The sequence below is a fragment of the Gavia stellata genome, chromosome 1, assembly GCF_030936135.1.
Source record: "Gavia stellata isolate bGavSte3 chromosome 1, bGavSte3.hap2, whole genome shotgun sequence".
NCBI classification, from domain to species: domain Eukaryota; kingdom Metazoa; phylum Chordata; class Aves; order Gaviiformes; family Gaviidae; genus Gavia; species Gavia stellata.
Window position 1 is genome coordinate 112,021,539 of NC_082594.1, and position 26,777 is coordinate 112,048,315.

The window sequence follows — 26,777 nt, forward strand, 5'->3', positions numbered from 1 at the left end:
AAAGATGCAGATATTCAGTATCATAAAAGCTTAGTGAACGGTTCAAAAAGGACTGTAGTGGAAATGTGAACTGAACAAAATCCTATAAAAGAGCTTCCTTCATTCTCAAGGATGTCCAGACCAACTGGACACCTGTGTTGTAGAAAACTTACCTTTGCTTGCAATGCTAGGCAAATAACGTTAGATGAAAGAGCAAGTTATCTTTAAGCTGTCAGTTAGCCTGAGTTCATATACAAGAAGTGAGAAATAACACAAAGACCTACAGACATGAATCTAGCTATGAACTAAAAAAATACAAATATAGACATTCCCCCCTGCCCCCGCTCCTTTCTTGTAAATGAGGTAAAAATGCAATCTGAACGCAAGAAAAGAACATCCCAGATTAAACTTCAGAGTAAGAATAGTTTGGGGAAGAATATTCAACTTAATTATGCAAGAGAAAGAGGACTGATCTGGTAAGGCCAGGACTGCTACGCAACAGCAAAACCCACAAGAGGCACATTGTTCTCTAGATCAGTTTCCTAAAGGAAGAGTAGTAGTCTGAGAGCTTTTGTCTGCCCATTCATAGCACTCTTATTCAAACGCATAAACAGATAAGGGGAATCAGCATTGATTTAAGTATCTATCTTTGTCACACGATTATTTGGTAAATACAAGGCAAGTGTAGCAAGGATCACTTTGAAACTTTCTAATCTTACAGTTTCTGGCATGCAATCCTCCCTCTGATTTAAAGCAGAGTCCTAAAAGCAAAAGTTTAACTTCTAAATAACTAAAACCCATAAACAGAAGATTTAGGTTGAAAGATTTTAATATATGAAGTCAGCATGTTTCTCATACTTTTTCACACATGTCTAAGGCCTGAGTTGAAAGATTAACGTGTATTAAAGATTTCTAGACATGGACTGATAAGACATTCAAAGCTTTACTGTCCTGTTTGAAAAGAAAACCTCACTAGTTTTCCCAGGCTGAAAATCAGAAATATGTTTGAAGGGAAAATGAGATGAAGAAAAAGGCAAAGACAGACCTCTCTCTGCAATACATCCCTCTTACAGGTGTTCAGGCAAGAATAGTATTTTCCAGCCTGGATTACGTAACAGTCCACACGACGATTCCCTGGTTAGGAGTAGACTAGTGAAGAGCAACTAATTGGGACAGTTAACTAGGAGCCCAGTGTCAGGACTGTACTCATGTAACTACAACTTTCTTTCAATTCTTGTAAGTTCTAAAAGTCTATTTGACAATAAACTTCCTTCCAAAGTGCTTTAAAGACGTCTGTAAATTAAAAAAAAAATACAAAAAGGTATAGTAGCTCATAGGAAGTCTTCCTTAACTTCTAAAAAGTTAGACACTATCTTGCTGGATATTCAGTTTCAACAACTTTAAGATGGCATACAATCTCGTTTTATTACAGAAAAACCTGCTTCAAATAAAACTCTGAACAGAACTTCAAGTTGCCTGAGTTCTAACTCTAAAAAGTAGTGAAGACAGATACAAGTGCCAAAGACTGACAAGACAGATCTCAAACCTGAATTTAAAAAAAAAAAAAAAAAACACAAAAAAAAAACCCCAAGAGCCATGACTACTGCATCAGCACTGCGATGGAAACCAGTGTGTTATGAACCATGGCTTGGATATTCTCATCCTGTGATGATAAAATAGCTATTCCTTCTTCAGAAACAATTAAGCTATCTCAAGCCTCCCCTACTTCAAAGTAACGTGGGACACATTTTGAATGAAAACTACCAAAGCTGCATCTACAGTGATCATGAGGCAATTCTCCCATGCTGAAGGTATTCTGAGATTGCACTTGGAGTTACAGCTTCTTTTCTGCAATAGCAACAAAAAATGCAATTTTCAGCTAAGCTCAGTTACCTTAAATGAAAACATATTTTTTGATGCTCAGAGGAACTATCATTAGGATCACCTGAACAAGTGGACCTGTTGTATCTTTACAACACTCAGTACATACAACTATAAATGAAAGGATAATTATTTAGAATAGAAATTTAGAGTAATTCTGATTTTCTTCAACGAGAGCGAAAAATCAAGCCTCTGCTTCTTAGTGATGTTAATTTTTGTTTTGCTATTATTTTACAATACTGATCCAGTCAGTGGACACTGGAATTATTTTTGGTTCAAGAATTAAGTAAGAAAGTGTCTTCCAACAGCAAAAACAGTCCAAGGTGGATTGCAAAGCCATTAACTGCCACCCATTTGCTAGAACACAACGATGACAAAAACATTTTCAACACAAACACTGAAAAGGAAATAGATGAGAATGATCCTTAATAAAAGGCTTACTAGGAAAAACAAATGTTGGACATTCTCATTAATACAGTCTTAAAGGAGGAGTTCTTACCTAAAACAGTGAGCTCCGCAACTTCACTTTCACGTTCTCCAACCATATTTGTTCCAACACAAACGTATTTGCCAGCATCATTCTTTCTTGTGTATGTGATCATAAGCTTTCCTCCTCTGATCTAGGACAAATCAAGGATAATAAAGAACACTTTAATATGAACTAACAATTTAATAATATTTATTAACTTGAAAAACGTTTTGCTACAGATAATGAAAAAACCAAGCTATCTGTGCTTTTCCAAATTGTACAAAAAAGTGACCCAAAAAAAAAAAATTTACTATTAACCTAGTTTCCTTCACTTATGCAAAAAGCTTATTTTTATATCAACATTTTAAAATCTCTCAGATTTGGAGCCCTATTACTCCTTTCTTCATTCTGTGTAATGTAATACTGGCTGTTCAACAGCCTGTTTAATGCTCGTTGGCCAGAAGGACTACAATTCGTTCCTATGTACTACTGCAGTTTGATATCATCAGGTGGAGAGTAAAAATTAGCACTAGCCATAAATCCCATTTGCACATCAAGTGCTGCAATTACTTTTTCTTGACAGGAAATATGTGTACGTTATCCTACCATTGGTCATGCTTGTTATTATTCATGAATTTTGTGTTTGTTTTCATTTTCATTTCTAAAGGAAGCAAAGGAAATTTTTTATTCTTTAGTTCTTCACCTTTAAATAAGTGATTTTAAAGGCTGATAAGCAGCTGGGCAGAAGCAATTAAATCCTTACTGGGAGATGAATAACATTTTGCTCTTAATTCTGTATTCAGTTTCTGGAAGATAATGGAATTCCAATAACCCCAAAATTAGAAAACATACTTCCCCTTTGTGATTGCATATCTTATTATGTTATTTAAAAATATATCTTAAACATGCATGAAAGTATATGATCTCCCTTTAAAAGTATTTATTCTCACATTTGATTGACAAAATAGTTGAGGAAGTTTCAAAGTTCTCCAAAATGCAGCAAAATTTGTGTAGGCAACTGAATACTTTAATATACAAACTGTTTACTTTAACATACAAAAAAGTTACTTAATTACATTAATTACGTTTTTAAGTAAACATATGCTTTTAAGTCCAATCACATATGAAAACCACTGCAGTTCAAGGCATGGGTGGAAGCAAACAATAAATAAAAGCCACATATGAAGCTACACGAAAGGGTCTAATGTGGTCAGTGACAAGAAGGAGAGTGTTCTCAATATGAGCTATTTTGCTCAAGTTGCCTGGAGCTAGAAATTTATCCCTGAAAATTTGACATCTTGAGCAGCGTTGGGCTCTTATTATCATTGTAAGATGTACGCACACAAAGATGACAGTCAGTTATTGAGATAAATGAACATGCACATGTAACGTAGATAGTGTTGCATACAAATTTCATTCTATTGCCTTTGGCACTTGTTTGAGAACAGAAAAGATAAGTCCTTCATCATCCAGAAATCTAGTAATGCTGAAATTTCAGTGGGGATTTGAGGCATGAAGAATGAAAAAACAGAGGTGACCTGCAAATACACATTTTTCAAGAATCTGTGTGCATTTTCAGATAGCTGACCGCCTGAAATGGTAATCGTGAGAAGAGAAAGTAACATATAACTAAAAGTCTGTCTAGGTTTATTCCTTTTTACCTCTCTCTGAATCACAAAAAGCTATTTATTTCCAATTATTCTAGGCAAAGGATTTAAAAAAACAATTTTAGAAAGATTTCCACATGTATTTTGGGGTATTTCTGTATTGAGATATATATGCAGAAATACATACTTTTCATGTATATCAATATTGAATGCACTGGATTTAACAAAGAAATGTATTTACATATCACAAGAATTTACCAACTCAGCTGATGATTTCAAACCCATGTAAATTGAAAGCAGTGATTTTCATACATGTCTAAAGAGCTTAAGTCCTACCGACGTTCAGTAGCACTTGTGCGCCTCTGTGACTTTGGCACTTAAGAAAATCCCATTCAAACTCATTACAGTATGACACAACTGTATATTTTGTATAAATTGTAACCTCCAGCAAGAAGTATCCTAGGAATTTCTTCTAGGAATCACCACAGGACTCTTTTCACAGCATAGATGGAGAGAAGCATTAAAGCAGAAACATTTGAACAACTAAAAAATCATTGAAAGCTGCTTTTCTTCCAAGTTATTTGAGATTTACATAAGGAACCAGAGGCAGAAGAAACATTCCCTCATGGACGTTGAGGCAGACTTCCAAAGATGGGACACGCCTACTGAAGGAATCTGTGCTTCCAAGACGGAATTCTGAACATATTTGGTTTATTCTTCCTAGGGGGTTTTCCTTTGTTGATCTTTGTTTGTGTGTTTGTTTTCCTTAAAACAGAAGAAGGGTTTAGAACTTTAGCTACAATGATGGCTATGCCACATTAAATTGTGATGAATTACACAGTTACAATAAAATGTACTACAAGTGCATGTGGAATTACATATGTCTGTAACTAGAGCATTCACAGATGGCTAAAAGAAAGTGTCCTTCTGCTGTTGGGTCACTACCCAAGTTTTCCATTAAATTTTAACAATTAGGTACCTACTATCTCAGTAAGATTGATGAAGCCCTTCTATTTATTAACAAGACATTGCAAATCAAATCTGTAGCTATGACACATATACATTCTGTATGTGCAATGTTTTGCCATGTTTTCTCTCAAAAGGAAATGCTAGGAATACCTATGGGCTATAGACCAATGGCTTTAAGTAACAATGTACACAATGAAATACATGCATGTGAATTTTTGTAGGAACACATAAATAATCACTGGTACATTTCTTTGTCTTACTAAGTTCATATCCAGTAATCCAGTAGTGTAGTTCATATCCAGTATTTAGAGCAGTAAAAAGCCAAATCACCTTTGGGGGCAGTATCTGAAATCATGCAAATTAGAACTATTCATAGTCTGTTGAAACTTAACAGTTAACCAAGACGTTCTAATTTGAGTGCTTTGGCTCTTCTCATATTTGTGCCCCTGCCCCAGAATACAGCAGCTGGACTTTAAAATAGCAAATGATATAACGGTTTGAAAAAGTGACAGGCAGCGTAACATTTCATCTCAAACCTCCAGAAGAGCTGTTACCATACTGAAGACAAAGAGAAGTCCTTTCTTCCTAGTAAACAAGATATACCAAACAGTTTTATTACACTGCTCTGGTAGATACTGCATATCATGGGAAAAGAATTGCTTTGCTAACTGCCAAAGCTTTAAGTCCAATTTTGAAAAGATGGAAGTAAGTATCATGTTTCATTTACACAGAAATGATGCCAAGGCACTTTTTGACTTTTCAGTCCTCTTCAGGATTTTGTTCTGTACTGTGCCTACCAGCAAATTTATGAGGGCTCTGCAGTTGAGAATACAGGAATAGTACTGAATACTGATGAGAGAAAAAGATTGTGATCAGTGGTTCACAGATGAACTTTAGTTGCCTGTAACACATATGGATTGCTGTATGTACGTTAAGAGAATATATGATAGCATGGTGACTTACAAAGACTTATTGAAAGCTATTTTCTATGACCTGCATGCCTGACTATATTTTGCTCCTCATGAGTAAATTGTTCATTCAAGCAAGTCCACTTCATTTATTTCTTTAAACAATAGTTGGAGATGTTCATACGGAAAACTCTAGGCACCCACAGAGTTAAATAGGTCCAGAATTGTAAATTATGGCCACCCAGCAGCAAAAAATCATATACAAATAATGAATCAACTCGGTCAGCCAATAAATCAAATCCATAAAAACTTACCCAAGGGTTCTACAACATACCACCAAGTATTCGGTATAGTTGTACACACATACACATACTTATCCTAAGACCGTATTTTATATACCTATGCATGTTGTGTGTGTGTAAATTTCTGTATGTATAAACCCATACCCACCTGTCTGTGTTAAGAAATATTTTTATATGTGTGGGCGATTCATTTACTTTTCACAGAAATGCGCTATGTAATATGAGAAAGAACAAAGCCATGAGGGAAATGCTTGGGAAGTCGAAATATAAAGGTGACTGGCATTTTTTTTTACTTTTCTAGCTCTTAGTTAAATTCTATTTAACAAATGAAATCTGTTCTGCTGCAAAATAATTCTAAAGCAAACTTAAATCCATAAGAAAATTAAATTTATTCTGCAGAGTGAAATACTGACCTCTGTTTGTATAGCCAGGATTTCTGCATATGTAATATCACAAATTTCACATATTTCAGTCTTCTACAGTACAGCATACATAATAGCACATTTTATGTAAATAAAATGTGATGGGCCTGTGATATTAACCTGTCAGACTTGGTCTTTGCTTTAAAAGTGTACCATCTAGTTATAAATGGCAATGAAACAGTTAACAAACAAGACAAGTACGGGCAATTGTAATTAATAGCGTCACCAATGGTAGACAAACGTAAAATAGAGCTTTTATTTCTTAGTTAGGAAAGGCAGTTTGCTTATTTCCCTCTGTGAAGTGTAGCATCCCAAAACAGATTAATATATCCATATTATGACTTACATTGCAGCATAGACTGTAAGGCATGGAATGTCAGCAATAAAAGACAACTTTGCAGTTTTAATGAAGTTGAGGAAAAAAGAGCATAAATGAATTCCTATCTTAAATTTTTATTTTAAAATGTGTATCTTGTTCCAAGCCTTGTAAATCCCTTGTATTCTTCCCTACCTATTATAGCATGCTTAAATATCAGACACTAGACATCAAAATGTGTTTGGAATAGGTCTTCAACAATGATTAAAGTTCTTGTTCAACTTCAAAGTTCAGACAGAGGAATCTGTCCCATTTTTGGTTCCATTCTCTGGGACCCCAGGAAGGTACGTGCTGCCTCCTCCAGATCAAACACACAAAAAATTCTATTTGAAAGAAGTTTAAAACATACTTTCAAGTGGTCTTCCTGTGCCGTAAATCTGTCACAACAAAGTGCAAGTCAATTGTTCCCCCCTACCATACAGACCAACAAAACAGTCTTGCAATGATGACAGGCCTGAAGGTAGAGTCTGTAAAGGATGGTGCAAAATGCACAGAAAGATAGCTTTACTCAAAAAGAAAGAGCATTTGAGGTAGATAAAATGACAATAGATTCAAGCTGCTGCTTCTGGCACCCCTGCCAATCTGGCCAGGGTACATCAGAGTCAGAATAGGATTCAAGTCCGCTCATGAGACTGCCTTCCCCTCTTTTATGGCCTCATTATTAATGGCTGTCTCTACAAGAAGATGGATATCTACAAAGGCTTAAGGGTTATCTGCGTCCTGAATTGTTTGGTGACTTCAGAGGGAGCTGAGGGTTATTCAGCACTTGGCATTATCACAAGACACCAAATATCAGAATTACCATATGTGTTTGATACTTCACCCAACTAACAAGATCATGGAAACAGACAAGTTATATGCAGAATGTCATAAATCAGCTTCAAAAAAGAAAAATCCATACCTCAGCATATATGATTTTCAGAAGTTTAAATCCCAAACTTACTTTCTACAAACATTTGGCTTTTGTTAATCACAAAGGAAGATTTAATTCAAAATAGGTCATATTGGTTCACATTAATCAGAACTAATTTCTGAACAGACAGCTATCTTTATATGAAGATATCTGAACCAATAAAATACTTTCCTGAAACATTTTCACAGCTACAATACAAAACATTTACTATGTAATACTTCCTTTCTTCTTATAAACTAAGATTAAAATCCTCCTACAAGAAAAGCACGACTACCTTCATGGCCTTAAATATGCTCTACCAAGATCTAAAAAAAAAAAAAAGAAAGTAGTAAACACTTGCCTCAGAAACTGTTTTTCACAATGCTATTTACTGAGTACAGAAAACACACTAAACTTAACTAATAGGCAATACATAAGCACATCCTATGGGTCAGTAGAAACAGAACTAACCAATCTTTCTGCAACACCCAAAGAACGCCCAACTGAGCCCAACATGGGAACAACATGTATGTAATGACAACTACAATATTTCTGTAACAGTGTAAATTTAACCTCATGCATGAATCTCCCCTGGCTGCACCGGTGCATATATAGCATTCACTGCAATCAGTGATTGAAATCAGAAATAAAAGTGAACTTGAACTGAACTCGGTGTCTGGTATGTCTTCATTTCTTCCCCCTTAAGCAAGTCAGATGATATGAAGTATCTGTTACACAGGAATTTTCTTTTAAGCATCACCACCACTGTGTTATTTACACACCTCCAAGGATAAAATCCCAGACCAGCTGGGGTTAATTTGCCACACAAAACCTCTCAGTTTTTAATCATGTTACCTGAAGTATCACAAATGTAATATGGAAAAATAATCCTAACAAACCACAAATTTTAAAGCGTATTAAAAATTCCTACCTGGTAACCGTAAAAGAAACAACATAGCCCAAACCTACAGAGGAATTTCGCAGCCTATTTCCCTCTGAGAGTGCCTACACTACAAAAGACAGATGCAAGGCCACTCTGCGGGGCTGTGTTGAGAAGTCACCAAGAATGAAGCCAAGGGCGGTTTCAGGCCAGCTCTCCAGGGAGCACAAGGGCCCATTTACATGACCAGACCAGACTCTGCAGTGACTTTGCATGCTGCAGAGTACACCTAACCCCTGCAGACAGCATGGGGTGGGGTGGAGGGGGGACGAGTACCACAACCATACCGTTTCAGAGGAGTAGGGACTGGGCTGCTGCTTTCAAGGGGATTTAAGTTCCCAACTGTCATAGTAGGTATTGACCAATGTTGTCTTTTCTAAGCCTGGAGTTAATGTTGGCAGGATAATGACATGGATTTAAGACAACTCGACATCATGGAGTGTGTTTCTGTGATAGGAAATTTCCTACTTTCCCCTAAGGAAACAGGAGCTGTGCAGAGCATGAGCCTCCAACAGCAGAGTCCTAACTTTCAACTTCAAAGCTTAGAAGCAGGGGTAGATAAAACTTCACTAATGTGAAGTTGTAATCTGATGAAAGCCGTTTCTGAGAGTGCAGATTTCTCACAGTCATAGTGCCAAAATATGGTACTTTTCAAGGTCCTAATACGGTGTCTCCTAAAGGGAACTATTCTGACAGGACTCAAGTTATCAAGAGCTTTGCAGTAGATGTTCATAGGTCTTCTACCATGAGCTCCCACAAGAAACTGAAAGGCCTTTTACATGCAAAACCAAGGTTCTCCTAGACTTAAAACTATAATTGTGAAACAACAACAACAACAAAATCATCATAGTCTGAGACAAGGGAATAGAAATAAAAAAGAATTATTCAAAATTTCTCTCTTGGCATGGATCTGTGCAGTGGGTCACTATTTTCAGCTTTGGCTTCAGTCATTCAGTGACCTTCTGAGATGCAGCGGATTTCACAGAATCACAGAATCATTAAGGTTGGAAAAGACCTGTAAGATCATCAAGTTCAACCATCAACCCAACACCACCATGCCCATTAAACCATGTCCCGCAATGCCACGTCCACACATTCCTTGAACACCTCCAGTGATGGTGACACCACCACCTCCCTGGGCAGCTTATTCCAGTGTCTCACCACTCTCTCAGTAAAGAAATTTTTCCTAATATCCAGCCTAAACCTCCCCTGGTGCAACCTGAGGCCATTTCCTCCCATTCTATCGCTAGTTACATGGGAGAAGAGACCAGCACCCACCTCACCACAACTCCCTTTCAGGCAGTTGTAGAGAGTGATAAGGTCTCCCCTCAGCCTCCTCTTCTCCAGACTGAACAACCCCAGTTCCCTCAGCCGCTCCTCATAAAACTTGTGCTCCAGACCCCTCACCAGCTTCGTCGCCCTTCTCTGGACACGCTCCAGCACCTCAATGTCCTTCTCGTAGTGAGGGGCCCAAAACTGAACACAGTATTTGAGGTGCGGCCTCACCAGCGCCGAGTCCAGGGACACAATCACTTCCCTGCTCCTGCTGGCCACACCATTTCTGATACAGGCCAGGATGCTGTTGGCCTTCTTGGCCACCTGGGCACACTGCTGGCTCATATTCAGCCGTCTGTCAACCAGCACCCCCAGGTCCTTTTCTGCGGGGCAGCTTTCCAGCCACTCTTCCCCAAGCCTGTAGCATTGCATGGGGTTGTTGTGACGCAAGTGCAGGACCCGGCACTTGGCCTTATTAAACCTCATACAATTGGCCTCGGCCCATCGATCCATTTGGCTCAGACTCCCACTTGCCTCGAGGAGAGGGCATATCCCCTCTGAGATCCGCTGCCCACTGCTGGCTCCTCACTGAAGGGGATGCGAATTACAGGCTCCTGGATCCTTCCCGTGAGCATTGCACTTCCTGCACTCAATTGCCTGTGACAGCTTTCCTCCCGGGAGCTGGCACAGCAGCTTCCCAAGGGAAGAAGGAATTTCTGTCTTCCTTTGGGAGTAAACCTGAGCCCTTTATGGCACAGAATACAAACTGAGAACCAAACTAAGCAAATAAAATTTGTCACTGCAAAGATGCAGTGGATTCTTTCATACATTTCCAAGTTGGTATCTTGACAGTTTTAAATTTTAAGACAGATTTGACTTCTCATTCAAAACATTTTCTTTTGAGACTTTACAGTCAGGTTTACTTCCAAAGAAGTGTTGGCACTACCAACTAAGCACTACAGATACACAAATATTTTGCAAAATATTTTCTATCATAAATACTAAAAACCTGCTGATCCTCTGACTTTCTACCAAGATGACATGTCACAGAAATGAGACCATGCTTTGAAAAAAGCACATAAACCTAGCTGAATTTTCTATTGCATTTATCTCCGAGTCTAAGCTTAGTAGAACTCCAACTTTTATACTAAGACTATGCTGGACATACAGAGTTGTGAAAACATTAAATCTTTCATACCATTTATTTAACACTTTTAAAAAAAAGGAACACACGCACCACATTGTTCATTTTTCATGAACAGTTAAACACAAAAGTCATATATTAATCTGCCACATTTCACTCTTCCATCAGCGATCACTGCAGCTCTTGTGACTGCAGCACATGCATATCATAAATCACAGATTTCCTTGTATTTTTTGTGGTCTGCACACAAGCTTTGCGCTCCAGGACTGAGGTAAAAACCTGCAGTCACAGACAATGACAAGCAAATCTGACTGTAACTTCCACTTTTATTGACGGAACATGGAAAAGCCACTGGACTAGACTTTACAGCTACAGATAAGGTCCCTGCTTGGATGATGCTAAAATTTAAACTTACGAAGATTAAGGAGGAGAATGTATGCACAGAGAGGTAAAGATCAAATCCCCCAAACTCTCCAGCCCACCCAGCAGCCCTGCATCATTATTTTCATTTTTGTGATCAACTTTAGATCCTCCAGACAGACTCAACAGGCGGTGAGTGACCTGCAGATCTCAGTCCGTTCACAAATGTTCAGCCCTCTGTTGCCACAGGGGACTATACAATATAAGCTGATCTTTAGCTATGGACAGTGAAGCCAGGAGCTACTTGGAGTTTCTGTTACTCTTAAAATAAGCCAGCACAGGTTGCAAACAAGCAGAACAAAGCATACACTGTTCCCATTCGCTGTATGTACTGGGATCATTGCTCCCTGATTCTCACACATTTCCCACTGCCATCCTTTTAACTCTGATACCCTCTGAGTGTTGTTGTTTGTGGGCTACTGCTAGGTTTGCCACCGACAAGTCGGCTCCAGTGTCAGCAGGAACAGGCTGCCTACCACTTCTGCTCTTCCCACTCAGCCCTTGTCTTTGGAGCAGAGAACTGCTTACTGCTCCATGCATAAATGGAAGTGGTTACACTGTGAATAGCCAAGGAGACTGAAGCGACCAAAGCCTGAAGAATGGTGTCTCTCCCCTTGCCTTGCCTGCAGCCTCTGGCTCTTGTCTGCTTGTGGTTGGGGACCGCCCGAGCTATTCAGGGGGACTCTGGAGCCCTGCTGGGATAATTGCTTCCTTTGCAGCAGTTTCTTGCTATTCCTCTCAGATGTTACGGTGGGTTTAAACTCCCAGTACAATTTTTGTTGTTGTTAAAAGGGTATTTTAAACCACACCAATGGAAAAGGTGGAGAAAAAAAAGGTGGTTGGAAGTGGGGAGAAACTGTTCTGGATGCTGGAAGTATCAGCTGCTCGACTTTTTCCATTTGTATTTACAAAACAAAGTAAACTACAATCTAGCTGGCCAAGTTCTGTATGGAAATCAGTGTCTCCTGTTTGTGGCAGTTTGCTATTAGTGGAATGGGCTTTTAAAATAGCAGAGAAATTGAAATTACTGAGCACTTTCATTTTCACAGTTTTTCTGGTGGCTGTGTGCATGTTTTTTTTTTTAAACTAGTACTATCCTAACGTATATAAGAAACTTTGACATCTTCTTTCTAAGCAGTGTAAAAACACAGTGAATAGGAAATGATTTTTACAGAAAACTAATAGTGCTACCTGATCAGATTTCAGTTCCTTTGGTATGAATTACCTTTTTTATGACAGCAACAGGAAGTTAAAACCCGCAGTTGCGTTCCCATAGTAAACTTTCCTCCCTAAAAACACAGAAACAGTCACACTACGCTTCTAAAACAGACACAGACCCAAATGTTCAGTCTGCAGTAAACACTTAACTTCTAAAGACATTACTTTTTCTTTGCCAGCTACTCAGCATGACAAACAGAAAAGAAGATATACCTTTGTATTTAGAAGACTCATCTACCTAACAACCTGGCCAAATTTTTAAAGAGCAGATGGCAAAAGTCAGGTGTCCTTCGCCACTGGGTAAGGTAAGGGGTAGTCAACACTTCTGACTATCAGATGGACATATTGACATGTCCAGATAATCGAGTTTGTAATTCCACTTTCAAAATCTGGTCCTGAGTGCAGATCATCAATAGGTGCTGCCTGTAGCCCATGACATGCAATACACGGAGTGCCACCCTGACCGACTAGGGACCACTTACAAATGGGACAAGTAAAAGCTGCCCTCAGCTGAAGCCCTACCAAGGTCTGAACTCACCACTCCTGATACACTCTATGACTCCAATCAGCACCCCAAATACGTAAAAATATTTCTAGGAAAAATACTTATGACTGGTATTTCTCTGTGTTGTTCCCATTACTGCAAATTTTTCCTTTGCTGACTTCCTTCCCATGCTGATGCACCTCAAGGGAAGGTAAGGAAAATGCTGCAAAAACACACACTGAAGAATGGTGGGAAAAGTTGACGTATTTGAACAGGCATGGAAGACAGTATTTAAAGGACTGTCTTGATAACACCTACGCAAAAAGACCTTATCAATAAGCTTCCTTAGTCTTCTTACCTCCTTTTCCAACACAAACATTAACAGGATCAACCACTATTACAATACATAAACAAATTTCAGTAGGTCACATCGGTACCCTGGATGCTTGCACCAAGGTATAACCTTACAGAAAATTTTGTTAACAGTAAAGTTCACCCTTGTCTATTTTAGAGGACATGCTTGTTCCAACACAGATCCACTATTTTCGCTTATTTATGTCTAGAAAAGGTAAAGAAAGGGTACTTGCTACCCTTGCAAATTCATTTTAATGGAAGACTAGTAATGTCGTTTTCAAACCCTGAATAGAGAAAACATTCAGAAATTAAGGGAAAAAGTTCTAAAGCCCCTCAAGTATGATAAGCATAAGAACAAAACAGTCAGCTGAATTAAGACTTCATCAACTATGCACTGTACTTTGCCTTATACTATTAGGCATTATACTTCATGCACTGCATATAGACTTTTTCTAAGACAGCCATATTATTAACTTTTTTGAAGAAAAAAGCAAGCCAAATTCTACTGAAAATGGAAATCAGTCACGAGCAGAAAAGTCAGAATTTTAGAGAATGTTTAATATAGAGGGGGAAAAAAGTGTTCTGATGTTTCTCTTCACCTTTCAAATAGTTCATGTGTTCCTACACCTTTTACAAAAGTGCCACAAAATCTTAAAAAGTTTTGTCCTTTGATGAGATCTACTTTCAGTGGATTTCAATGAAATGCTACATGCTTTCCCCAGACCTAAAGTTTGGCAAGAAATGTTTGGTAGAATAGAATATGAATATTTCTACTAAATTTCAGAAAAATGCTTAAATATTCCTAAATTTCTGCATACAGAAATTCTGGAAAATCCTATTAGATTCCAATTTTTATTCAAGACCTGTAAGAACAAAAGCATAAACGCTGTACTATAGATACTATTACTGACACTTTCAAACACCCATGCAAAGAACAATCTGCTATGCAGGCCATTCTACACATAGAATATTAAAATATCGTATTTGCTGTATTTAGAGTTGCCTTCAATAACGTGTTAAGTTTTTGATCTTGGCTCATTCTGCTCCCACAGCAAGTTGATTTCATAGTGTGATTGCGTGGAAATGTACCACAAAGGTATGAGCTTATGGTCCTAATGGTAACTTTTCAACAAATGCTTAGGAGAAATTCACCTTGAAGTGGAGAACTAGGACTGGGCCTCTGCTGAGCCTGACATACTTGTAGCTCACAGCAACTCTGTTCCTGAGACGTAAGAGGAGGTGAAAACCAAAGCAGGAAGAGGGATTTCATGAGATGCACACTTCCTTGAGGAATGCAGGACCAGAAGCTCATTAAGTGGAGATTTGCAAGAAGGTATACATATGGGATTCCATTAGAAAGAAATTTTAGATGCTACATTTGTCAGCTAGGCATAGAGATACTAGAGTGGTTTGAAGTGTTGTTTCTTTTTCTGCATGATCATGTGGTTAAATAAACAATACTTTTCCTTTTCAGAAAGCTCTTTTATGGCATTGTCAACTACTGTTCAAACGATTCCAACGGGAAAAACCATGGGATCATACCTAACTCGAATTAGTGTAGCTGTTACACTGACTATTACAAGTTTCCAGACAAGTCTAAGAGAAGGAAAATGACATAAATCTAACTTAAAAGAGTAAGTGATTTAAGGCTTGTTACCTAAAAGATCATGTAGTGTTTATAGAGAGAACAGAAAAGGATACAATACTGTTCCATTATATCTCAACTCTCTCAACTGAATGTAAAGAGGACATAGAATAACTTCCATTATAGTCTGAATGCTGCAGATAGGTACCTAGGTGTAACGCCTGTAGACCTATTTTAAAAGACTACATTTTGTAGAACATAAGGAGGAAAGAATACAAAGGTAAAACCTAGTAGACTATGTGCTGCTTGGGATTAAAAGACTATGTGCTGCTTGGGATTAAAAGACTATGTGCTGCTTGGGATTAAAAGTAATATCCTCTATTAGAAGAAACAAAAATTGCATTGGCATTCTCCACTGTATCTGAATAAATAGGTCATCTTTACCTTTCCAATGAGAATATGCAGAAATAATTTGAAACAATGTAGGAGGGAGAATAAAACTGATTTTGGTATCTATGCCTTTTATTATTTCACGAACACAAAACTGATGGCCATAACAGTATACAGGAGTAGATCTGGCCAATCAAATGGCATATGTGTTTTATCAGAGGACAACCTTGACAAAAATATGAACTTTGCTAAGAGCACATTTATAGGGTACAATGTATTAAAATAATGAATTTTAATACATATTCAGAAAATCTGTGTCAACAGACTTCTCTTATAAAAGAATTCCCTTGGCTAGATATCAGTCCCACAGACAAGAACAGTATTTGCAAATATAACTTTCTGGGTTAGCAAATAAAAACCTATTTTAATTATAACCAGCTGATTATCCAACATCATACCTTGGTAAGACAATTCCAAATAAACACAGTGTCCTTAACCTGTCAGTAGCTATCCCACAAAGCCAATACTTAGTGACGTCCTTTTGTCTGTCACCACACACTTTTTTGTACTGTGTAGCTATGTAGCACTGTAAGCAACAGTTCAGGTACGAATCTGCCCATTTTCAAAATTAAAAGAATATGCTTCTTCATCTTTTTATTTTTTTATTATAGCCAAGTAGTTGTTATTTTAATAATTTAGGAAAAACAGAGATAAAGCTGTAAGTTTTAAAATGTCACATCTATTTTAACACAAAATTAGGAAGAAATATAATTTATTCTCAAAAATAATCAAAACTACTCTTATGAAACAGCAGTGAGAGACTGAGGCTTCTGTTTAAATTGTCTGAAACAGTGTAGGTTGATAAAGGCTCCAAATGAACAGGTACCCTGAATTTCACAAGCTGTAATGATGTGTTAACCTTGGTGACAGTCAGAACAGAAGGGTCAATGGTTCAGCTGGCATCCCTGGGGGTGATCCTTCAAGGTGAATTTGAGACTTATTGACAGGGCAGCACAGTAAAACTGACACTGCAGTCTAAGAAACGCGTCTGTTACAAAGATGAAGAACTGCCTTTTTCTTGAACTTTATATTCATAGCAGTAGAAGAAACGGCTTTTGTTGAGATGGTTTTGTTGAGAACGCAGTTCTCCTCCACTGGAAATCGTAAAAGCAAACATTTTCAAAGGTTACCTTCTATTTTTGAATCAGAAATAGCAAAGCAGACTTGCAGGTTTATTTGCTCTGGTTGTTCCAGCTACACTTAATTTTGCAAATTTTTGAAGTTGTTTCCTTATGTCCTACTTGAAATGTCCAGATTGTTGAAATTAAGATTTCTCCTCCTACTGAAAAACCAGTTACAACTACCTACATTTGTTAGCTTCAAGAACAACAGATACAATAGATGACCTTTTATACCACCAAAGCCTTTGATTTTGGATGACGAAAGTAGAGTAACAGCTGTCAACTCCAGTTGGGTGATTCTTAATATTTAAGAAAGACAAATGCAAAAGATACCAGATAGACATATAAGAAGGAAATTTTCTTAGCCGAAAGTCTCATTAGGACAAAAATGAGAATGAATATGGAGTATATCCATAAAACTCCAGCTGGCAAAAGGAAAGTAACTTCATGACAAACAAGCCAATAACAACAAAAAGTGAAGCAGTAACAACAGCAGCAATGAAAAGATGAAGAATGTCAACTCATTTAGCACTTCAAAAAGGGGCTTCTCCCTTGCTAGAAATTATATTATATACTTCCTTGCAAAGGGTGAAATATTAGTCTCAGTGAAGACAATGGTAACACTCACACTGATTTCAGTAATGTCAGAATTTCACACTGAGAGTTCAGGATGTGTGCAAAGTGTATTTTCATGAAACATATTAACCATAGTCATCGTGAATGCAAATTTCCCAGGAGTTAAAATTATGCAAAGTACCTACTATAAAGACATTCCTAGTTCACTGATAAACTTTTGAGATCCTTGAATACGAGGGGCAATAATTTCAAAACCACTTTGACACTTCAGCATATAACTTGAATGGCAGAGATGTTTTCTTTATAATAAAAGAAAATGTCAAAATATTTGTAGCTGGGCTAGATCCTGCAAGTATTATACTATCACAAACACCTAAAGTGGAGCACGGCCTCAGTATGTAAGTGAGAATATTACTCTACTGTTTTGTCAACAAAAAAGAGCCTATTCATGGTTTAGGATGTAATAACACTTTGCACTTTGGCAAAGTGCACAACACAGCTTTGTTGCAATAGTGTTAGGCTGCTTTACATGTATGAATGAATTCAGTCCCACGACTCATGAAACGCTGAGTAAGAAGTACTGAATAACTTCAAGGCTTGCCCAAAATCACACAGGAAGATTGCAGCAGCCCAGCAATCTGCTTTGCTTAGCTTGCAGACTTGCTAGCTCAAGGCAATCTTTCCTTTACTGTACAATAATTTTCTCTGTAGGAAAATGTTTTGCAGCTCACTTTTAAAAATCATGTTGCAATGACTGTATAGTCTCATGGTAAAACCAGCTCATCTTTAATTCTATTCAGTGTACAGGTCTGCCAGACAGCAGAACCACTCATTCCTGGAATACCTACCTTGAACCACAAAATAGCTTCAATCAGATACCTGCAGCTTCTAGGGTAACACTCTACCCTGAAAAAGTGATTTTTTTCCTACTTGATTTGCGACAGGTCTTACTCCAAGGGAAAAGCTCAAACTGAACACCAGAGTTCAAAGCAGTCCTAAGAGACAAATGATTTCAGATGAATGGGAAGAGCAAGATCTGCAGAGTCTGAAATGTGGGCCGTGGTGGAGGGAAGGCCAAGCCATCATGTCAACATCTTTCACTTTCAAAAACTTTGCATTCTGAATGGCATAGCCACTTGGAAAAGCAATGATGCAAAATCCACAAACTTACAGTTAAGCGATCTGGAGTCATAATCATTTTGTTCAAGGAACCAAACTTCACATTTTGTGAGGGAAGGCAAAATTCCTTAAGCATACATCTCTATGGCTAGAAATATATTCCATGGAACACTAAAAATATTTCAAGATATACACTAGGAAAGCATTTCATTTTCTCAAGTTTTACTTTTTTAACAGCATTATTTTCCCTGGAAGTTTTGTGGGTTTTATTCTCTCCTAAACATATAGGGGGAAGAACTTACTCACTTTCCCCCTCTAATCTCTGTGTAATTTATTCTCCCCCATGCAGCCAGAACCAGGAGGCCTAGAACAGGCAAGTAGACAACTGACAACAGCAGCAAAGAGAGAGGCAAAAGCAAAGCTGTTGAGTTAGAAGGAAATGAGTATAATTAGATCCAAATATAACTAAACACCCACACTTCCATGTTAAATAAAAGAACAATCTTTATGTGACCATGTGCCAAATAGATTCTTGTTAGATAACCATTTTTCAGGAGGAAAAAAAAAATCAATTAATTGCTTAATGCAGCATGAGTATTAGCAAGAATGTTCTACAGCTAGATAAGGAAAGAAAGTAGCTTTTTTATCTTTCCCTTTTAAGGAGGGCAACCATAAGAAGGCAGACTTGGTCCTGCATAATATTACACAGGAGTCTGGAATAACACCCTCCAATGTGTATGTTAGTCCCACACTACTGCACGTGGTGAATATCTGAACTTGGCAGTAAGTAATTGTGAGTATATTATTACCTGGAGAGAGAGAAGTACTCTGTTGGGTTGAGGAAACCCAAGAACTGAAAAATTATTATTTTTGAAGTGCTGTGATTTGGACTAGACTTTTCATATAACCAGAAGCATCACAGGAAACTCAGTAAGGCAAAACTATCCAAACAAAGTGAAATAAGCAAAAATGAAGTTGACAGAACTTTCAAAAAGTAGACCAAAAAATCAAAGCAAACCAAACAAGAAGCTCTAATCACTTACATCTGTTCAAGGCTCCAAAAATGGGCACTGTTCTTCTCTACTATTTTTATTCTACATTTTCCTTTTGATTATGAGAACATAATATGTGCAAACTCAGCACATAGATTGTTGAGGTTTTATTAAACATGCTTTTAGAGTTAGTGTCATTTTTACTTTAAAAAACTAATTCCTAAAAAAATGCATGATACGCAATAAAGTCTCAGTTAGCAGTTATCCGATATTTAGATTTTAAGTGACAACATGTGGCCGCTGCAGTGTGCAAGCAACTAGGAATATAAAAAATGCCAAGGACAATCAAATCTATAAGGTCCACTAGAGACTTCCAAGAACAAAAATGTATTTCCCCCCCCCCCCTCCTCCCAAATGGAGAGCATTTCAGTGTTTGGAAAACAGTGAACACAGTGAGGAGCTGGGTTGCTTCACTTCACTGATACAGATTTGCCACAAATAAAAAATTGATTTCTGTAGGATATTTGTGTGTTAAAAGGTCTTTCATGCTTTACTAATTGAAATATCTCTTAAATACAGTAAAAAATAAAGTAAAAGGCTCACAGGTCCACGAGTCTGCATGAAAGAACCTTGGAACGCAGAAAATTTCTAGTGCTTTTTTGCACATTTGATCTGTAGGGATCCTCAGTCCCATGTCCAACGGACTAAACTCTACTCTGAACGTGTTTTTTGCCTGTACACAGTGTGCATGCTTCCCAGTGTGAGTCCTAATGTTCGGTGTGTCAGATTCATAAATGGCTTTAAAAGTCTGGTTCTTCAAATATTGCTTTGATTCTCATTGGGTTTGCTCATGATGAGGAATCGGAGAAGGCACACAGCACAACAGTCCCTAAGGGGCTGAGGAGAATGGTGTCTCCAGAAACGGGTTTTTTTACTTAGAGAAGGATGTCCACACTCTACATGTAGGATTTCCATACAGCTGATGAAGGGAGGGGAGGAGAAGAATTAACTTTCTAAACCCAATCTTCATCTCTATTGCGTGTAATACAAGCAAAGGCTCCTTTCCTGACTACTTAAAAAACCTAACCAAAGAAAAATGTTTCTTTTTCATTAAGAGAATAAAATAAATGAAGAAATAATTTCCCTCCCACATCCTTTCTTCATCTCCCTTACCCATCCCAAAAAAACCCCAACAACTAGACTGTCAGCCAAACAAAACAAAGAATTTACTTTCTCAGCATAATAAAACACCTTTGCTCCTAACCATTCAAATCATAAAGTCCTACACGCTCTGGATAGCTCAAGTAACCTAGTCTGAGATAACAACCACCTGTTTTTTTATTATTTTTTAAGGAGACGCTTCCCAGACTCCATTTCTATAATTTAAGATGGTCCCAGAGGTTCAAAACTCTCAATAAGCCATTTTAACAAGAAAATCCTGATAGTCTAATGTCTAGTGGAAGTCTCAAAACTCAGATATCTAACACATACTCTATTTGCTGCAGGCATTTATTTTCTTTTACTATCTAGGTCATCAGTTCATGACTAGGGACAAAAGAAATCCGTGGAGAATTTTGACTCAATGAGGAGTTTTCAAATTCCTTTAAGTCTGCAGAGTATCTGCAAAAGAACTTCATTCTTCTTCACTTTACTTTTATATTTAAAAGTCGAAATCAGTGTAAAATAAAGTTGAGCATAAAAAAATACATACTTAGTTCACATTAAAGGAGTCCTTTTCACTACTGCTGAGTGAAACAACTCTGAGAAACCATAGTCATGCATGTCTAATGCTTAACATTTTAAGTGGTGAAAAGACAAAATAGCTGAAGCAAGGCACATCACTGATGCAAAGGAACATTTTTTATTAAAGTTGTGAGAAAAAACAGAAGGAACAGATACTCCTAGCTATAGGGACAATATGATCAGCAATACCTTGGTTTAAAATACCAGCAATTAAATGACCATAATGAGCCTTTTAATCTAACACTGAATTATGATGAGTTTTAATTCCAGTAGCTTCAGTTAGTGTGAACACAAGTCTGTAAATCTCACAACCTCACACAGTAGGTTACACTACTACCAGGCATACCCTTGGGAACACAGGGGGTCAGTTTGGTCCTAAATGCAAAATCTAGTCTCTGTGATAGCCAGCACAAGTCTACAGAACCTGGTGTCCTCCCCAGTCTACAGATGTTTGACACTGGGCCACCCTTTTGCCCTGCGTCATGATGCTCCTTCCCTTTCCAGTAATTCCATAGGCCAATATTATCCTTTGGAGATGTCTACTGAAAAGACACATCTCATCAAGTGTGAATGAATGCATGGTTTTCCCTGTCCTACACTTTATCCAACAACCTTGCATAGAAGATTCAGGGTTAATAATGAGCCATTTAACTCAATTACAACAATGTCGGGCACTGAGCCTGAGTCAAACACTTTAGACTAACGAGCTTTTTCCTCACCGTTTTCTTGCAGCAAACATCACACTAATGGAGAAAGCATCTTGTCCCCCAAAGAAGTATTTGGGACAGTTGACTGTAAGAGCTACACAGAAGGAAGGGAATGTCCACACGGGCGTTTTCACGCCATTTGCTTTGGCTTGGCACATGGAGACTTCAAGCCAATGCAAGCTCATTTTGCCCTTACCCTTAGCGCAACAGAAGCTGTGTGGCCACATTAGTACAATACCGTGCCGGAGTGATCTAGCCCGTCTCTCAGCAGGGCTTATTAGCTCAGGCTCGGCGCCACATTAACTGCTGCCATATGGCTTCTGGTTGATTCAAAGAACAAACTGAATGAGCTCACATCTGCCTGACAAAGTCTGCATAGCTATGCTGTTTAAAATGGCAAACCTGCAAAAAGCTGCAAGGAGAGAATCTTGTAATAGGTTAGGATTTTCAACCCACGTCTACTTCAGAAAAACAAGCTTGTAGAAATACAAGCTGTCACTATTAACAGCTGTGGTCAGAGTTGGAAACTACTCGTGGATGTGTTACAGATGAAAAGTTTCATCTCAAATAGCTAAGTCTGAAAAATGATGTGAATATGGTACGACTCCAAATAGGATGGAAGAAGAGAAAGAGGAAAATGAGTACAAAACTAAAAGTATGTCCAATATCTTCACTTCTTTCTGTTAGCCCAGGCTATTGGTCAGATTTTTTTACAGCCTTCCAAGATAAGCAGGGTCCTCTGTAGAAGGTGGTGATGTTTTTCAGGGCTCAGCCAAAAACCCCATGAACAATGTAAAAAACGATGTGACAAATGCTAATCAAAGATTAACGTAGCACTGAAAAGACATCAGATACACCTGTGATAATAAAAAAATGACATGGGAAGTAGCAGCATAGCAGCAGATACCCTGAGAACTCTCTGTCTTAACAAAGAAAGGGTGGTTGTGCAGATGTGGAAACTCGAGTGGTTTAGACATGGCAGGATAAAAGGCAGCACGCAGAGAGAATCAAGGAGGAAGATGGGAAAGGTGCCCTGATGATAATGCAGGAGACAACAGAAGCGCATGCCATGGTCAGAACAGAAAACAAGGGAGACAGAATCACAGAATCATTAAGGTTGGAAAAGACCTGTAAGATCATCAAGTCCAACCATCAACCCAACATCACCATGCCCGCTAAACCATGTCCCACAGTGCCACGTCCACACGTTCCTTGAACACCTCCAGTGATGGTGACACCACCACCTCCCTGGGCAGCTTATTCCAGTGTCTCACCACTCTCTCAGTAAAGAAATTTTTCCTAATATCCAGCCTGAACCTCCCCTGGTGCAACCTGAGGCCATTTCCTCCCATTCTATCGCTAGTTACATGGGAGAAGAGACCAACACCCACCTCACCACAACTCCCTTTCAGGTAATTGTAGAGAGTGATAAGGTCTCCCCTCAGCCTCCTCTTCTCCAGACTGAACAACCCCAGTTCCCTCAGCCACTCCTCATAAGACTTGTGCTCCAGACCCCTCACCACCTTTGTCGCCCTTCTCTGGACACGCTCCAGCACCTCAATGTCCTTCTTGTAGTGAGGGGCCCAAAACTGAACACAGTATTCGAGGTGCAGCCTCACCAGCACTGAGTACAGGGGCACGATCACCTCCCTACTCCTGCTGCCCACACCATTTCTGATACAGGCCAGGATGCTGTTGGCCTTCTTGGCCACCTGGGCACACTGCTGGCTCATCTTCAGCCGGCTGTCAACCAGCACCCCCAGGTCCTTTTCTGCCGGGCAGCTTTCCAGCCACTCGTCCCCAAGCCTGTAGCATTGCATGAGGTTGTTGTGACCAAAGTGCAGGACCCGGCACTTGGCCTTGTTGAACTTTATACAATTGGCCTCAGCCCATCGATCCAGCCTGTCCAGATCCCTCTGCAGAGTCTTCCAACCCTCGAGCAGATCAACACTCCCTCCCAACTTGGTGTCATCTGCAAACTTGCTGAGGGAGCACTCTGTCCCCTCATCCAGGTCATTGATAAAGATATTAAACAAGACCAGCCCCAAAACTGAGCCCTGGGGGACTCTGCTTGTGACCGGCCGCCAACTGGATTTGACTCCATTCACCACGACTCTCTGGGCTTGGCCGTCCAGCCAGTTTTACCCAGCAAAGAGTGCACCTGTCTAAGCCACAAGTCACCAGTTTCTCCAGGGTACGATCCAGAAGACACATTTTGAATGTTTTGTGGAATCTGGAGAGCAGAGAGACTCCAGCAGGAGCAACAGGAAGCCTGAAACAGAGCTTTAAGTGTGAACACAGAAAAAAAAAGTCACATTTTGGAAAAACTAAGAGCAAGAAACAGCAGGATTTAGAGCCATTCTCACTATTCTCTGGGACAGCTGTGTAGTTCCAAATTATTTTTCACAATCTTTTACATTCTTTTCCCCTTGGGGTGCCAAGTTAACTCACAGCAGCTCCAGTCATGTCACCAGAGGAAGCAATATTAATAGCAGAAGAAATATAAATCATTAACAAAAACTACTCTTGATCCTCAAGGAAGCCACCATCGTAGGGATCAGCAGATGGAGGAAAAAGAGAGGTAGAGTGGGAAGCCAACCCTCTCAGGGAGTGAGTAAAAGACACAGAACAAAGAAAAAGGACTGGGAAGAAAGGAAATTGCTGGGGGGCAAAAAATACGTATTGGGAATCAGAAGAAAAAATTCACTTCTCCTTTCTAACCCTCCTGGGACATATAGGAAATTGCTGCTTGCCCTTTAATCTGCCCAAAAAAAGAAAAACAATTAAAATGAAATAAAACCCTGAACTGTAGGTACTTGCTCCCCCCTTCCTCTCACCCCCACTGCTTTGTGTGCTCTGTACCCAGGCCATGATCTTTCATGCAGATCTCCATAGGACAGACTATGTTACCATCTGCATTACATCTTCTACAGGAATAGGCATTCTTTTGCTGTGTATCTAAAAGATGTAATTTGGGGAGATTAAGATGTTAAGATATTAACGATTAATAATGAAAAAAGAGAGGAGGCTGGAAAAAAAAAGAGAAACAGGGAAGAAAGAAATATGGATAAATATCTTGAATTAATTTGGAGTGGCACCGTAACAGTATGGTTTGTGTCAAGAAGCATCACTGTTTTAAAGGGTTAAGACTGTTATTCCTGCACAGCACACAGCAACAAATTTGATCAGTTTTTGTTTCATTTTTCTCGATTCACCTCCCCTCTGCAATTTTTCCCACGGCAATTTAACTTTGGAGGGAAAGGCCCCTTTCCTAAACAGGGAATTAATTTCTGCTTTTTTTACTGTTCCCTCCAATACAAACAACCCTTTCTCTTTTCATTTTTAACTGATAGGCATAGTAGTTTCTTCCATTTCTTTTTTCTTGTTATAACCAAGATCACATTGGGATCATCTATGTAGTTTTAAACTTGCCAAAGCACAATGAGGCTGTGAATGGTCTCCACCGAGAAGAATGAACCAAGTTCTCTTTGACAATTCATTAACAAAAAATTTCAGGCAAATAAATAAAAGGTCTTCCTGTGGATGGTACCTTTAAGGAGTGTAAGTCATTCAAAACTGTTGATGTCACAAGACAGCCACACAAAAAAGGAATGAAAACCTGTATGCATTATTCATCCTGTAACTTTGATCTTAAAAGCTAAGAAACTTGAACAAGGAAAGATAAATGGCTTCTCAAGCTTTTTCTTTTAAAAATCAGATGAGGATGATTCAGGATAAATGATAGATAGGAGTTAATACGAAAGAGGGGGAAATTGCAATCACAGCGCTGCACCAAAGTTTCAATGCAAAGGCTTTGCTTTTTGTATTCAATTACAAAGGATTTCTTTTTTAGGTACCAGCATCCTTTTCCATGTATATGTAAAAGATTTTACCTATTAAAATTTTGTGTTCAGTATTGCATAGCTTTTTTATTCTACTACCTACATCATGACTTTATGTGAACAATTAGGAAGCTTTCTGAAGTATGGGCTACTACTGGTCATGGGGCAGGAACAACAGAAGCTGTGAAACCCTGACGTCCAAACCTGTCTTAAACATCAAGTTGCTCTGGAGCTTATGCAAGATATGTATATATTCTCGCACTGGGAAAGTATTGATAATTACAGGCACTCTGACTGCATCCTGATTTTATTGACGCTTAGATAACTGTGCAGGTATTGCCCCTAAAACATGAGACAAATTGAGAGAGATCCAAAAGCGCATGGAGGTTCCCCTGTCTAGATGGGAGATCCACAAAATCCTCTTCGAACACTTTGTGCTCCTGAGAGTCTGTAATTATTGCCAGTTTTTGCCTACAGATATGCTCAAAGGCCCCACCATCTTGGTTAGATTACTTATGTCAGCAGCTTATATATAGGCAATTGCATTTGGGATTTACAAAGGAGACGGGGCAGCAACACAGTTCCTTAAGGGAGGCTCTGAGCAAACCTAACACAGACAGACAACACTGCATTCATTACAAATCACAGCACACCAGCCATTTACATCAACAGCAAAGCCAGAGGAAGAGTGCCTTTACATTACAACATACAGCAGGAGGTTTTGCTTATCTGAGCTTCCAAATTGTTACCTCCACACATGCACTTAGCACTAATTAGGTGATAGAATGGGGCTAGACAGCTGGGAGAAAAAGGCTGGGTGGGTGCAAGGGCAGGTTGTGAGATGAAGGAAATGGATGGGTAATGAGGTGAAAATATCATTGCAGTGGTGCATGGTAGGAAGGCAGTGGGGACACCATTTGGAAAGTAGCTGGAGGTTTTGGGATACAACAGGAAGATGGCTGAGAAGTGAACGGAGGCACACTGGAGGTATTTACAGGCTTA

The 26,777-nt window shown here is 38.8% G+C and overlaps 1 protein-coding gene across 1 annotated transcript in view; it reads right to left on the reverse strand.

Annotated features, from left to right (window-relative positions):
* Nucleotides 1–26,777, reverse strand: part of ROBO1 (roundabout guidance receptor 1) — a 530,296-nt gene that overhangs the window by 84,426 nt on the left and 419,093 nt on the right. The window contains exon 5 of the mRNA XM_059823819.1: nt 2,360–2,480. Within this exon, the coding sequence (XP_059679802.1) occupies nt 2,360–2,480 (121 nt within the window). The remainder of the gene's footprint in view (nt 1–2,359; nt 2,481–26,777) is intronic.